The sequence below is a fragment of the Cryptomeria japonica genome, chromosome 7 (genome assembly GCF_030272615.1).
Source record: "Cryptomeria japonica chromosome 7, Sugi_1.0, whole genome shotgun sequence".
NCBI lineage: Eukaryota > Viridiplantae > Streptophyta > Pinopsida > Cupressales > Cupressaceae > Cryptomeria > Cryptomeria japonica.
In genome coordinates, this window is record NC_081411.1 from 179,365,372 (window position 1) to 179,378,456 (window position 13,085).

A 13,085-nucleotide genomic window follows, 5' to 3' on the forward strand; every position below is an offset into this window, starting at 1 on the left:
AACACTTATGCATTCATTATGTTTAATTTTAATAACAATATAACCAATCCTTCTATATAATTAGATTTTTTGAACAAAAATCTTATAATTATACGGAATAATCTATTTTCAATGATTGTAAAAATGCCATTTATTTGTCTTTATATTTGTCTATATTAGAAATAGTTATAGGAAAAAAATAAATTTTATCTAGAAAAAAATGATTTCTGAAGGCATTTATTTCATCCAATCAAATATCAATTGTATTAATGGCTTGAATGACATGATTGTTATTGTATTAATGACTTGAATGACATGAACACTATTATATATGTTATATCTTGACTTATTGTGTATTTTATATTGGTTAATTTTAGTTGGAAAAATAATTTGTCATTAAATAAAAAGTTATAATTCTTTAAATTTGGTAGTTAAATTGTCAACCTTATTAATTTTTTGAATGAGAGTGTATAGTGTTATAGGTATGACACGTTAGCAAAATAATTTTATTTGAAAGTTATTTCACCTACAATTTAACAATTTTAAATTATTTTGTTAATTTCAATTCATTTATATAAATATGAATTTTTCTATTCGATTTTTTGTATATTAAATTATTTTAGTTATATTTGTAATCTTTTTTTTTTTAATATTTGTATACATTTTTTTTTGTGTATCATCTTTTTAGATTTTAAAATTCAAAATTTAAAAACTTAAAAAATAAAATCCCAATCTTTAGACTATTGGAAAAATGTAGCGATTTCTAAAAACTAAGTAAATCCATTTTTTAATCCTAATCCAATAGAAATACTTCTAATACTTCATATTTATTGTTTGTTGAAGAGTGACTCCTCTAGCGGTCGACAAAAGCCATAAAATAAAATATTAGATTGTGGGCTGTTTTGTTGGTGCATCGCTAATAGTAGTGATATTGGTAACTTCTCTATGGAAATGCATTTATAGACCACGAGCTCAGATCATAGGCCATCCAATTATGCAACCTCAAATAACTAATGGGGGTACTGTTTTATTATCTTTTATTCCTTAAAGAGATGGAGGTATTGCTAATAAATACTGAGGAAGGTTCATAACTGACTCCATTCTGCCAGATAAAGGTCATGCAAAGGAGTATCATAGATTGGTGGCAGTATATACGGAGGAAGAAATTAAATCTGCAACAAATAATTATTCTACATTAATTGGCAAGGGAGGCTTTGGTTCGGTATACTTTGGTACACTTTCTGGGTATGATGTCGCAGTCAGAATACTTTCAAGCAATTCTAATCAGGGGCAACAAGAATTTGAAAACGAGGTTTCCTGTTTCTCCTCAAGTCTTAAAGCTATCATTCAACATAAATATTTTTTTTATCTTTTCCTATTTCATTCGCAGCTAAAAAGAATCACTGACATATTTTGTTCCTACTCTTCTTTGCTCCAGGTAACTCTGCTTCAAGCAGGTTATATCACAAGAATCTTGTCAATCTTATTGGTTATTCTAAACCACTAGTAGGAGCTCTGGTATATGAATATATGCACTGTGGAACGTTGAAGGATCATCTACATGGTAAATATTATTCAAGTTCACAAGAAATAACATTAAAACAGAAAGCACCAAAATGTCGATAAGATGATTAAATAAATGCCTACTGACAGGAACACCCGAACTGGAGAAGTCACTTGATTGGAATACCAGACTCAACATTGGTCTCCAAATGGCAGAAGGTAATTTAATTAAAAACATTAATTCATTTATTATTTATCGCAAATCGATAGTAAAATTGTATGCATATTGGGATTGTTTTACATAATTAGCTTTTATTTTGCTTACTTCTCTTCTTATATTGTTTCAGGTTTTCTATACTTGCATCAAGCTTGTAATCCACCAATCATACACAGAGATATAAAGTGCACTAATATACTTTTGGATTGAAAAATGAATGCAAAAATAGCTGACTTTGGTCCAACCAAGCTTCTTGATTGCTCCAAAACTCATGCTTCAACATCGATCAAAGACACCCTCGGTTATCTTGATCCAGAGTATTTCCTTGTTATCTGAATTCATCTTTAGTTGAACATTCTTTCTCTAACCAAACCATTTGCTATCATCCATAATATTTGAGATCATTACCACTGTATTAATATTTAAAATGTTAGTCCAGATACTATGGGACATCGTCGCTAACCGAAAAGAGCGATGTATATAGTTTTGGAGTGGTTTTTCTAGAGATAAAAACTGGAACTCCGCCAAGCGAAAATATAGTGGCATTGGTAATTTTTGAATTAGTGAATAGTTTAAAATAACCTCTTGCGATCTATATTTCAGTAACCCGTAATTGGGTTTATCTACAGGCAAGAGAACTACTCTCATGCGGTAGAATAGTGGAGCTTATGGACTCTTCTTTGTGTGGCTTCTATAAACTATCAGCAGCTTGGAAGTTGCAGAGGTGGCATACATATGTGTGGCACCAAAATCAATAGGCAGACCAATGATGAGAATGGTGGTGAAAGACTTGGAGGAAGCAGTGACACTTGAGTTCCACGATAGCACTCGATATGAGCATATTTCTACTGGAACATTTGATGAACCTGACATGTCCTCAGCGAGATAGTTATGATATGATGAAATTATATAAACTATGAATCATGTACAAACCATTTTATACATTAAACCTTATTTGCTGCTTAGAGGGACAAACTTTCTCTTTTGGTTTTATATGTTGATATAGGAGCATCCCTGATTTATGGCAATCTTTCATCAACCAAAAATATTTCCTTTTGTTTTGCTTTCTGTTTGCACTTTCTTTCTGTATGTACCGGTTTTGGCTCACCGGACCTTGTGGAGTTGGATTTTTGCTTGAAGACTAGACCATCTACCTTATTCCCAGACAACATAGCATTTGGATCATTTACCGACAAGTTATCGCTACTAGTTTCCTTGGCAGTTTCTTGTTACCGATTGCTTGGACCTATTTGCATTTGATCTACCAGAACCCTTCCGTAACTTGCAGAGCCCTGAGTGTTGATTACGATGTTCTTTGGCGTGTGACCGACCTATTTCCGTGATCTACTCTTCATCCTTTGGATTTTCTAGGAGGATTTGTTTGGTGAAGACTGACCTTGTTGGTTTTATACGTTAGGTCTTGTTCTTCGAGTTAAGATCCCTTTTGGGCAGACTGGACCCTCTTGGATCATATATATATATTTATATTATTGTAATTAAGCATTTGTATCATCAACAGGATCTAAGGTTGAGGATAGAGCATAGAAGATAGATCTTGATATTTAAGGTCCTGGTTGTGACCTATTCTACATGTTCTAGCAGGCTTGTGTGCTGGTTTATGTAACCCGGTTGTTACCGATTGGTTGTAATAAGATTTCATGATATAATTCAAGCTATTCTATATTGCCTCCATCATACCCTTGTGTTTCCGTTGTGTTTACTCTTGCTAACCGGTTTGGACTCATCTCTTTGAGGTTCCTCCTTGTCGGTGCCTGCATCAAGTTGTATCAGAGCGAGTTTTTCATTTCGGTTGTCTTGAAAATTTGTTGTGGGGTGGCAGGCTAAGGATCCGACCTGCAGCTATAGAGGACTGGCGAAAGATGGCATGAAGAGGAACTAGGAATGGTGGAGAGAGTGGGAATGCAGACCCTTCTATGATGAAGATGTTGCGAGAGATAGAAACCCGGTTGGAAGCCACGGAGAGAGAACAAAGGAGAGGCAAACATATTGAAGATATAAGTGAAGATGAAGGAGAAGAAGCCCCGATAGAACATGTAAACCCACAGGTGGTTGATCTAGATGAAGAAAGTTTTTTGAAGGTTTTTATTAGGGCTAATACTAAACCACATTTTACGCCACTAGAATATAATGGATTGTTGGATTCCGATGAATTGATGGATTGGATCTCGGAGATGGAAAAGTATATTGATTTTGAGAACACCGCAGAGGAAAGGAAGATGAAATATGCTTGTACCCGGTTGAAAGGTCATGCATCTCTTTGGTGGGAACATTTGCAAGTTGATAGACAAAGAAGAGGTAAAGAAAAGATCAAGACATGGGATCAAATGGTTGATAAGTTGAAATCAAAGTTTATGCAAGCTGATTATCAAGTAAATGTATTTCAGAAGTTGCAAAATTTGAGACAGAAGGAATCTAGTGTGAAGGAAAACACCAAAACATTCTACAAGTTGAATATCAGATCTAGACATGTGGATGATGAAATTGAATAAGTTGCAAGATATTTGAATGGATTCTGGATGTCTATACAAGATGAACTTAGTTTGTTCAAATTGCAGAGTGTTGAAGAAGCTTACTAGTATGCCCTGAAGGCTGAAGAGATGTTAAACAAAAGACATAAGTAGAGGCAGAGAAGTAGAGGTGGAAGGTTTACCAGAGGAAGATTTGAAGGAGGAAGAGGATATACCGGAAGTAGACATACCAGTGTAGATCAGAATAAGGATAAGTAAGTAAGAAAAGATGCTAATTCGTACCAGAAGGATGATAGAAACTCATACCAGAGAAGAGAACTACCAAAATGAGAATTTTGGAAAAGATGACAAAAGACAAGACACGATAGTGTTTAGAGGAACTTTATTTAAGTGTGGATGGGAAGCACATCGTGCATTTGAATGTAAGAAGATAGAGAATACCAGAAGAGGAGTCATAGTGGAAGAAAACCCCACCGGATTAGCTAACAAACTGGAAGATGGAGAACTGTTGACGATGAGAAGAGTTTCGTGTCATACTGGAGAAGATGAGGAGACCTTGTAGAGAAGGAATTTGTTCAAGACCAGATGTAAGGTATTCGGTAAGTGTTGTAAAGTTATTATTGATAGTGGTAGTTCAGATAATCTTGTTTCTAAGGAGATGGTGAATAAGTTGAACTTGGAAAGATTGAAACACCCTAAGCCTTATCAGATAGCATGGATTCAGGATGAAAATAATTTGTTGGTAAGTGAGAAATGTTTGGTGAAATTGAAAATTAGAAATTATCATTATGAAGTTTTATGTGATATTATACCTATGGATATTTGTCATTTTTATTGGGTAGACCTTGGCAGTTTGATAGATAGGCAATACATGATGAGATAAAGAACACATACACTATTATTACAAATTGAATGAAGCAAACCTTGTTACCTTGGTAGGAGCCCTTAAAGAGTGAAGTTTGTATGAATGCTAGGATCTATTTGGTGGATGGGAGAAAATTCCTTGATGGAATGAGACATGAGAATGTGTGTTTTGCTTTGGTTCCTAAGAAGATTGAGAGACTAGAACCATAAGAAGAACAACCAGAGGAGGGAAAGGAATTGCTGACAGAATATGAAGACATCATTTCAGATAATGTGCCCAAAGGATTATCACTGGTAAGAAGTATTAGTCATTGCATGGATTTGATATCCGGAGCTAGTTTGTCTAACAAAGTTGCACACCGGTTGACACCGTAAGAAAATGAAGAGTTAAATAGACAAGTACATGAGATGTTAAAGAAAGGTTTGATTAGATAATGTTTGAGCTCTTGTGCAGTACCAGTAGTGTTAGCACCTAAGAAGAATAGAGAATGGAGGATGTGTACCAATTCAAGAGAAATAAAAAAGATCACCGTGAAATACCGGTTTCCTTTGCCTAGGATGGATGACATAATGGAATGTTTGAGTGGAGCCAGCTACTTTACAAAGATACATTTGAAGAGTGGATATCATCAGTTTAGGATCAAAGAAGGAGATGAGTGGAAGACAACATTCAGGACAAATGAAGGACTGCATGAATGGTTGGTGATGCCTTTTGGGTTAACTAATGCACCTAGTACTTTCTTGAGGTTGATGAATGTGGTATTGAAGAAATTCTTGGGTAAGTTTTTTATTGTTTAGTTGGATGATATTCTGATTTTTAGTGAGACAAAAGATGAGCATTTGTTGCATTTGAGACAAGTTTTGCAAAGTTTGAGAGACCAAAAGTTATTGATAAATCTCAAGATGCGTAGTTTCATGAAGGAAGAGTTAGTCTATTTGGGATTTGTGATATCTACTGATGGACTAAAGATGGACCCTGAGAAAGTGAAAGCAATTGTTGAGTGGCCTACACCGGAAAACATTGGAGAGGTAAGATCATTTCATGGATTGGCTAGTTTCTACTAGAAGTTTATCAGAAATTTCAGTTCAGTTTGTAACCCTATGACTAAGACCATGAGAGGAGATAAGAAGGAATTCAGATGGACCACTAGAGGAAATAAAATTTTTGAGTTATTAAAGCAGAAATTGACTAAGCAGCCTATGTTGGCTTTACCGGATTTCAACAAAGTATTTCAAGTGGATTGTGAGGCAAGTGGAACAAAAATTGGAGTAGACTTGAGTCAAGAAGGGAGAGCAGTAGCTTATTTCAATAAAAAGTTGAATGATTCTAGGAGGAGATATTCAACATATGATTAGGAAATCTATCCCATAGTTCAAGCCTTGAAGAAGTGGAGGCATTACTTGTTTCCTAAGGAGTTTGTGTTGTATACAAATCATCAATATTTGCAGTATTTGAACAGTTAGAGTAAGTTGAACCAGAGACATTTGAGATGGGTATAATTTTTGCAGAGTTATACCTTTGTGTTGAAGCATAGAAGTGGGAAATCTAACAAACTTTATGATGCATTGAGTAGGAGGAGGAATCTGCTGACAGAGATGAGAGTGATAGTATTAGGATTTGAAGAATTGAAGACCTTGTATGATGATGACCCAAATTTTGGAGAGCCTTGGAAAGCATGTAAATAACTAATTATGGTAGATAGGAGTAAGTGGCTGGATTATTTCATTCACGATGGGATGTTATTTAGAGGAGTTCATTTGTGCATACCTAAGAGTTCTATGAGGGAGAATACGTTTAAGGAGAAACATAGTGGAGGATTAGTTGGACACTTTGGTGTGAAAAAGACAGTAGCCTTGGTGAGTGAACAATAGTTTTGGCCCCAAATTTGTAAGGATGTTAGGAAATATGTGCAAAGTTGTAGAGTTTGTCAAGTTGCAAAAGGGAGTAGTCAGAATGTGGGATTGAATGACAGTACCAGTAATACCTTGGGAGGATATAAGCATTGATTTCATACTAGGATTACCTAAAACATAGAGAGGGAATGATTCTATATTTATGGTGGTGGATAGATTCTCTAAGATGGCTCATTTCATACCTTGTAGGAAGACATCTGATGTAGTGCATGTAGTAGACCTATTTTTCAAGGAAGTAGTGAGATTCCTTGGGTTACCTAAGAGCATAGTTTCAAACAAAGATACCAAGTTTGTTGGTTACTTTTGGACAACACTTTGGAAGAAGATGAAGAAAAATTTGAAGTTCAGTTCTAATTTTCACCTATAGACTGATGGATAGACAAAAGTAGTTAACTGGAGCTTGGGGAATTTGTTGAGATGTTTGGTGGGAGATAAAACTGAAAGTTGGGATTTGATTTTAGCATAAGTAGAGTTTACCTATATTAATTCAGTGAATAGGAGTACAAGAAAAACACCTTTTGGGATTGTTACCGGAGTGCATCCTAGAGGTATATCAGAATTAAGGGATATTAGTAGTGAAGACCAGAGAAGTTCAGAAGCAGAAGACTTTGCAGACCACATGTCAGCCTTGCATATTCAGGTTAAACAACATTTGGAGGATATGAAAAATAGGTATAAGGAGAAGGCATATGAGAAGAGAAGACATAAGTAATTTGAAGTTGGTAATGAAGTTATGGTGTATTTGAGAAAAGAGAGATTCTCGGTTGGAACCTATAACAAGTTATAGATGAAGAAGTTTGGACCCTATAAGATCTTGAGGAAATTTAGTTTTGGAAATGCATATGAAGTGGAGCTACCATATGACTTGAACATATAACCTATATTTAATATTGTAGACCTTCATGAGTATCTTGAACCAGAATCCAGTGAAGATAGTATAACATACTTGGAGAAATAGTTACCTCAAAAGGAACTAGATCAAATTGAAGACATTTTGGACAGTAGGATTGGGCGTAGTACCTAGAGCAATCAGTATAAGGAGTATCTTGTGAAGTGGAAAGGAAGACTAGTTGAAGATTCATCTTGGATTTCTTAGGAAGAGGTAGACCGCATTGGTTTTCCTCTAACCCCAACAAAGTGAGAGACTCACTTTTGGATGTCTGATGTAGGAGCATCCTTGGTTCATGGAAATCTTGCATCAACAAAAAATATTTCCTTTTGTTTTTCTTTCTGTATGTATCGGTTTTGGCTCACCGGACCCTATGGAGTTGGATTTTTACTTGAAGACTAGACCATCTACCTTATTCCTAGACCACATAGCATTTGGATCATTTACCGGAAAGTTATCTCTACCGGTTTCCTTGGCAGTTTCTTGTTACCGGTTGAGAGTTTCTTGTTACCAGTTCCTTGGACCTATTTGCATTTGATCTACTAGAACTCTTACGTAGCTTACAGAGCCCTAAGAGTTGATTCCGATGTTATTTGGTGTGTGGCCGACCTCTTTCTATGATCTACTCTTCATCCTTTGTATTTTTCAGAAGGATTTATTTGGCGGAAGTCGATCTTGTTGGTTTTACACGTTAGGTCTTGTTCTTCAGGTTTTGATCCCTTTTGGGCCGAGTGGAACCTCTTGGATCATATATATATCATTTTAATTAAGAATTAGTATTATCAGGAGGATCTAAGTGATGGGGAGGGGTAATCAAAGATAGCCAATCCTTTTTCAAAAGGCAGTCAAGTGAGGTCTTAGTGGGCTTTTGATAGAGAGATTGAGTGAGAAGTTGCTCAATAGGTCTAAATTGGTTTAATCTATCAAGTGGAACCAAAGGATATGATTTTTCTTTATTTTCAATTAGTGTTTGTAACAACAAAATTCAACACCCACGCCTCTTCTCAAACAACCACCCCATTGTGTGTTATACAACTTTGTTCTACCTTGTTTTCTCAATGTTGCTCAAACCCTCCACCATAGGTCCATACCCCCAAGATGGTATCTAAATGATCAATTTTGATTTAATTAGGCTCCTTTAATGTCTTTTAACTATTTGTCACAATATTGGAAAGTTATAACATCATTTGGGCAATCGGTTTCACTTTTTGTTAAAACAGGGCTAAAAGGCTACTAGCTCGTGGAGGCCTAATTGGAGTGATTTTTGTTTGTATAGTGAAATGATGGCTAAACCAACCATAGAACCTAATTTGGAATATGACTAAAAGGTCCAAAATCAAATATTTTTAAGGTCTTAGCTCCCGACAAGGTGGTTTAATGACTGTCCACACTTTTAGGCAAGAAAAGAGGGTTTTGAGAGGGTTTTGCTCAAGTAAAAAAGGATGTCTCCTCTAAACCACAAACCAAGATTCTAAATTATTGTAGAAAATCTACCCCATCATTTAGAACAAGTCTGGAACTCTTCCCTACATGACATTACATCAAACATTTTCCATACAACAACAAAATTACTATTAAAATGCATTGTCACTGCTAATTCACTATTTTTGCTGCACTTTGAAGGGTTAGAACTTCATAAATAACTTCACCAAATAATGTAACAATCTCCAAACAATTTTTCAATACCTTCCACAAGATTCCAAGGCATGAACATGTTCACAAAGCAAGTTTAGATCCAAAAGTCATTAAATTCCCCAAAACTGGGTACTTACTGCCAGCCACAACTTGACTCAATTTCAAGGTAAAATAACCATTGTTTGGAGCTCAAAATACATCCAAAAATACAAGGAGACTAGGGAATACCTCTTCCTTAAGTTTTTTCACTCAATTGACCTCTGAGCACAAACTTATTTGAGTCTTTTTCAAATTTACTAGCCAAGTCCATCTCCAACTTGCCTAGCATGAACTCGAAAGCACTTCCTTTGCACAACCTTGGCCAGAACGTGAATTATTTACACTATAAATGATTAATTAAACTTTTATAAGTTCATCCATGGGATCCCAAACCTAGAATTAGACAAGTTGATGCATTTTGGAGGCCAAAACCCTTGACAGGGTAGCCAAAGAGCGAAAAATGAAATAATTTTACAAAACCAACTTCCCAATGAACCACCCCCAAAGAAATTACATAAAGTGAATTTAATATACACCAAGAAACTATCCAAAAGGTATAGTATGGAAATGATAAGCTACAGTATGAACTGTTGTACAAATGAAGCTCAAAACATGAGAAAAAAATAGAAAATTGCTACCCTTTTGATTAATTATGATAGAAAGTACAAAAGCCAACCCTATACAAAGAAGAGGGAGGAATATATATTTCATTTTAAAGTTTTTATCAAGTCCTATATGGACATAAGGAATTTGTTTGTCTTCTTTTTATAAAAAGTGTTTAAAATGACAACTTTTACAAGCAAAAATGACAACTTTTGTTGCTCCAAGTGACAATTTGAGCAACCTAACTCAACCAACCTTCCAAAACCACCTAGGAATGAAAAATAATAATTTATAAACATGTTTCAATGCTTTTAAAAGCATGGCTAATACTATAAGGCAATTTTCCACTTTTTAGCCCTTTTGGCCTAGAAGCATAAAATTGACAATTTAAGCCCTAAGAAGCAAAACTTGATCTCTCAAGAACAAAATGAGATAAAAAAATTATGAATTGACTAAACACAACCTATGACAACATTTTAAAACTAACAAGACACTTAAGCATGAAAAATACCAAAAATGGATAGTATAAGCAAAACTGGGTGCTCCTGCACCAGCTCCCTTCATTATTCACTGCTCTATGAACCAAACTAAACATCAAAACTCTCTAGGAGTGCTCCCAATAAGTATGTGCTCACTGCTTGCTCAGGAATGGTTGAGATTCAAAAGGGTAAATCCAACCTTACTATGTCAAACTCCTAACATATGCTTGCAGGGGATGTAGTAAGCGTTCATGAGCTTTTCCAAGGCCAATCAACAAGTTTTAAGGTTGGGTTTCATCAATTTCTCCATCACTCCTTCCTTTTCCTATTTCCTAGGCCTAGTAGCCCCAGAGCCCTAATTATCCCTACCTAACTGGTTTTTGTGGATTTATTCAAAAGTTTCCCAAAGACCCAGAAAAAATAATTTGTGATCTGAATACCCTTTTGGAATAACTTCAAGATTCATGAAGTGAGAAAACTCAGTCTGACCGTACAAGTACAGAAATTGAAATTGGCTTGTTTTGAAGGGTTTAGGGTCTTTTTTGGTCTTCTTCAAGGGTTTAATGTCCTCTATGATTTTCCACATCTCAAAACTCACACATAGGCTCTGCCACACCCCACTTTCTTATGCAAAACACTTGGCAACTCCAAACCTGTTCATCCCTGCAAGCACTTGCATATTTTCAATTACTTCCTAACTGGGCTATGACTGAGCTCGCCTAGGAAATGATATCCAATGGCCTTTCAATTACCTCCAAATTAAAACAAAGACTATTTACATTGTACAAAGGTCCCACGACTCGAGTCCCAATGGTTATTGAGAAGAAATCAAAGGACTTCAAGCTAGAACCATGTTGGGCCACTCAAATCCTTGCTCAGGCCGAAAGCTTTCAAAATCAAGAACTCAACTCAAACCTGCAAAAAAACTAACCAAAATGCTTCCTGAGCACTACAAGAACATTTACAAAACAATGATCAAAGAACAACAATGCAATCAATCCATGAAGTACGGACTGTTGCTCCAAATTTGAGAAAACACAAGGTAAAACTTGGAAAATTGTCTTTAAAATGTATTATGATCTAGTCCAGGCATTCACCAACCTCATTAAATTTATGTTCAGGGCATTTATATGTTATTTTTGTCCTAACAAACTCTCCATTGGTTGCTTAACCAACCCTTTTCTCAAATTTGCAAAAAGCTGCTCAATGTTGCAAAATGTTGTCAAGCAACTTTGACAACTTTTGCCAAAAAGTGCATTTTTGTATTTCATGCTTTGTTTCTCCTTCTAAACCACCTATGATGACTAAAACCCACTAATATGACATGTCTCAATCCCAAACAAGGATTTTCAAGATGTTTTATAATAAAAGCACTAATTGAGTAAACACATGATCTCATTGACATCCAACCTACCAATGCATATCACAAATATATGAGGACCTATGAGAAGACCCTTATTCAAAATCCAAAACTAAACTATGGACCAACGTACCAAAATGAAGAAATTGAAATCAAAACTAGGTGCTCCTACACCATACTGACCCAATAAAAAAGAAGTCAAGTGACACCTTTAGGCAGCAAAGAAAGGGGAACTCCATGCCTAGAAAAGTCTGCCTTAGGTACCCAAATAGCCTCTGATGTTGGAAGGTTCTACCATTTGAGCAAGTGCTCTATATAGGCGGTATGCCTTTTTTTCTTCAAAACTCCAGAGTCTAACACCTTCTCGGCTTGTGGCATGGGTACAAATAGTAAGGGAAGGTCAGAAAGTGCACGAGAGACCTCTGGGACTCTACTATCTTCTTCTAGAAGTGTACCCTTATACTGCACCAAATATGCAACATTGAAGATGAGGGATAAAGCCATATCACCGGGTAGATCTAACTTGTATGCATTATTGCCATAATTGGCCAAGACTTTTCAAGTACCTATCCTCCTCATCTGAAGCTTAATAGGGACAGCTTTCTGAAGCCTTGCCTTGTTCAAATGAACCATCACCATGTCACCAACTGTGAATTGGATATCTTTTCTTTTCTCATCTACTCTTTCCTTGATCCTTTGAGTAGTGCCTAAGAGGGCTGTCCTAACCTGCTCATGAACCTCTTGCATTAACTGAGCCATGTCTAAGGAATGTCCACTTTGCTATCCTATCTTTCCCACATCTCTGAGATCCAAAATACCTCTAGGATGAAGCCCATACACAATATCAAAAGGGCTTTTACAGGTGGACCTATTCACACTCACATTGTAGGAAAACTCAATTTGATGGATGATCCGATCCCAAGCTTATCCATACTCCTTTGTCAAGCATCTAAGAAGGTTTCCAAGTGTTCTATTGACCACCTCAGTTTGGCCATCCATTTGGGTATGATAGGCTGAACTGAAAGACAAGTTAGTACCCAATCTCTACCACAAAGTCTTCCAAACATTACCAATAAACTTTGCATCCCTATCTGATACAATACTGATAAGTAAA

General features: G+C 35.9%; 1 protein-coding gene across 1 annotated transcript; it reads left to right on the forward strand.

The window, feature by feature from the left end:
• Positions 1 to 1,031: 1,031 nt before the first annotated feature.
• LOC131058023 (serine/threonine-protein kinase PBL27-like) lies at positions 1,032 to 3,588 on the forward strand. Its single transcript, XM_059208384.1, has 8 exons — positions 1,032 to 1,037; positions 1,187 to 1,298; positions 1,418 to 1,543; positions 1,633 to 1,701; positions 1,830 to 1,884; positions 2,139 to 2,247; positions 2,329 to 2,423; positions 3,540 to 3,588. The coding sequence occupies exons 1-8, from the start codon at positions 1,032 to 1,034 to the stop codon at positions 3,586 to 3,588; spliced, it is 621 nt and encodes a 206-aa protein (XP_059064367.1).
• Positions 3,589 to 13,085: the final 9,497 nt, after the last annotated feature.

Bases quoted from the DNA above. Each gene is read 5' to 3' on its own strand.
- LOC131058023 (XM_059208384.1), top strand. The intron at 1,544-1,632 runs GTAAATATTATT...GCCTACTGACAG, and splicing joins GTTGAAGGATCATCTACATG to GAACACCCGAACTGGAGAAG. The intron at 1,702-1,829 runs GTAATTTAATTA...ATATTGTTTCAG, and splicing joins TGGTCTCCAAATGGCAGAAG to GTTTTCTATACTTGCATCAA.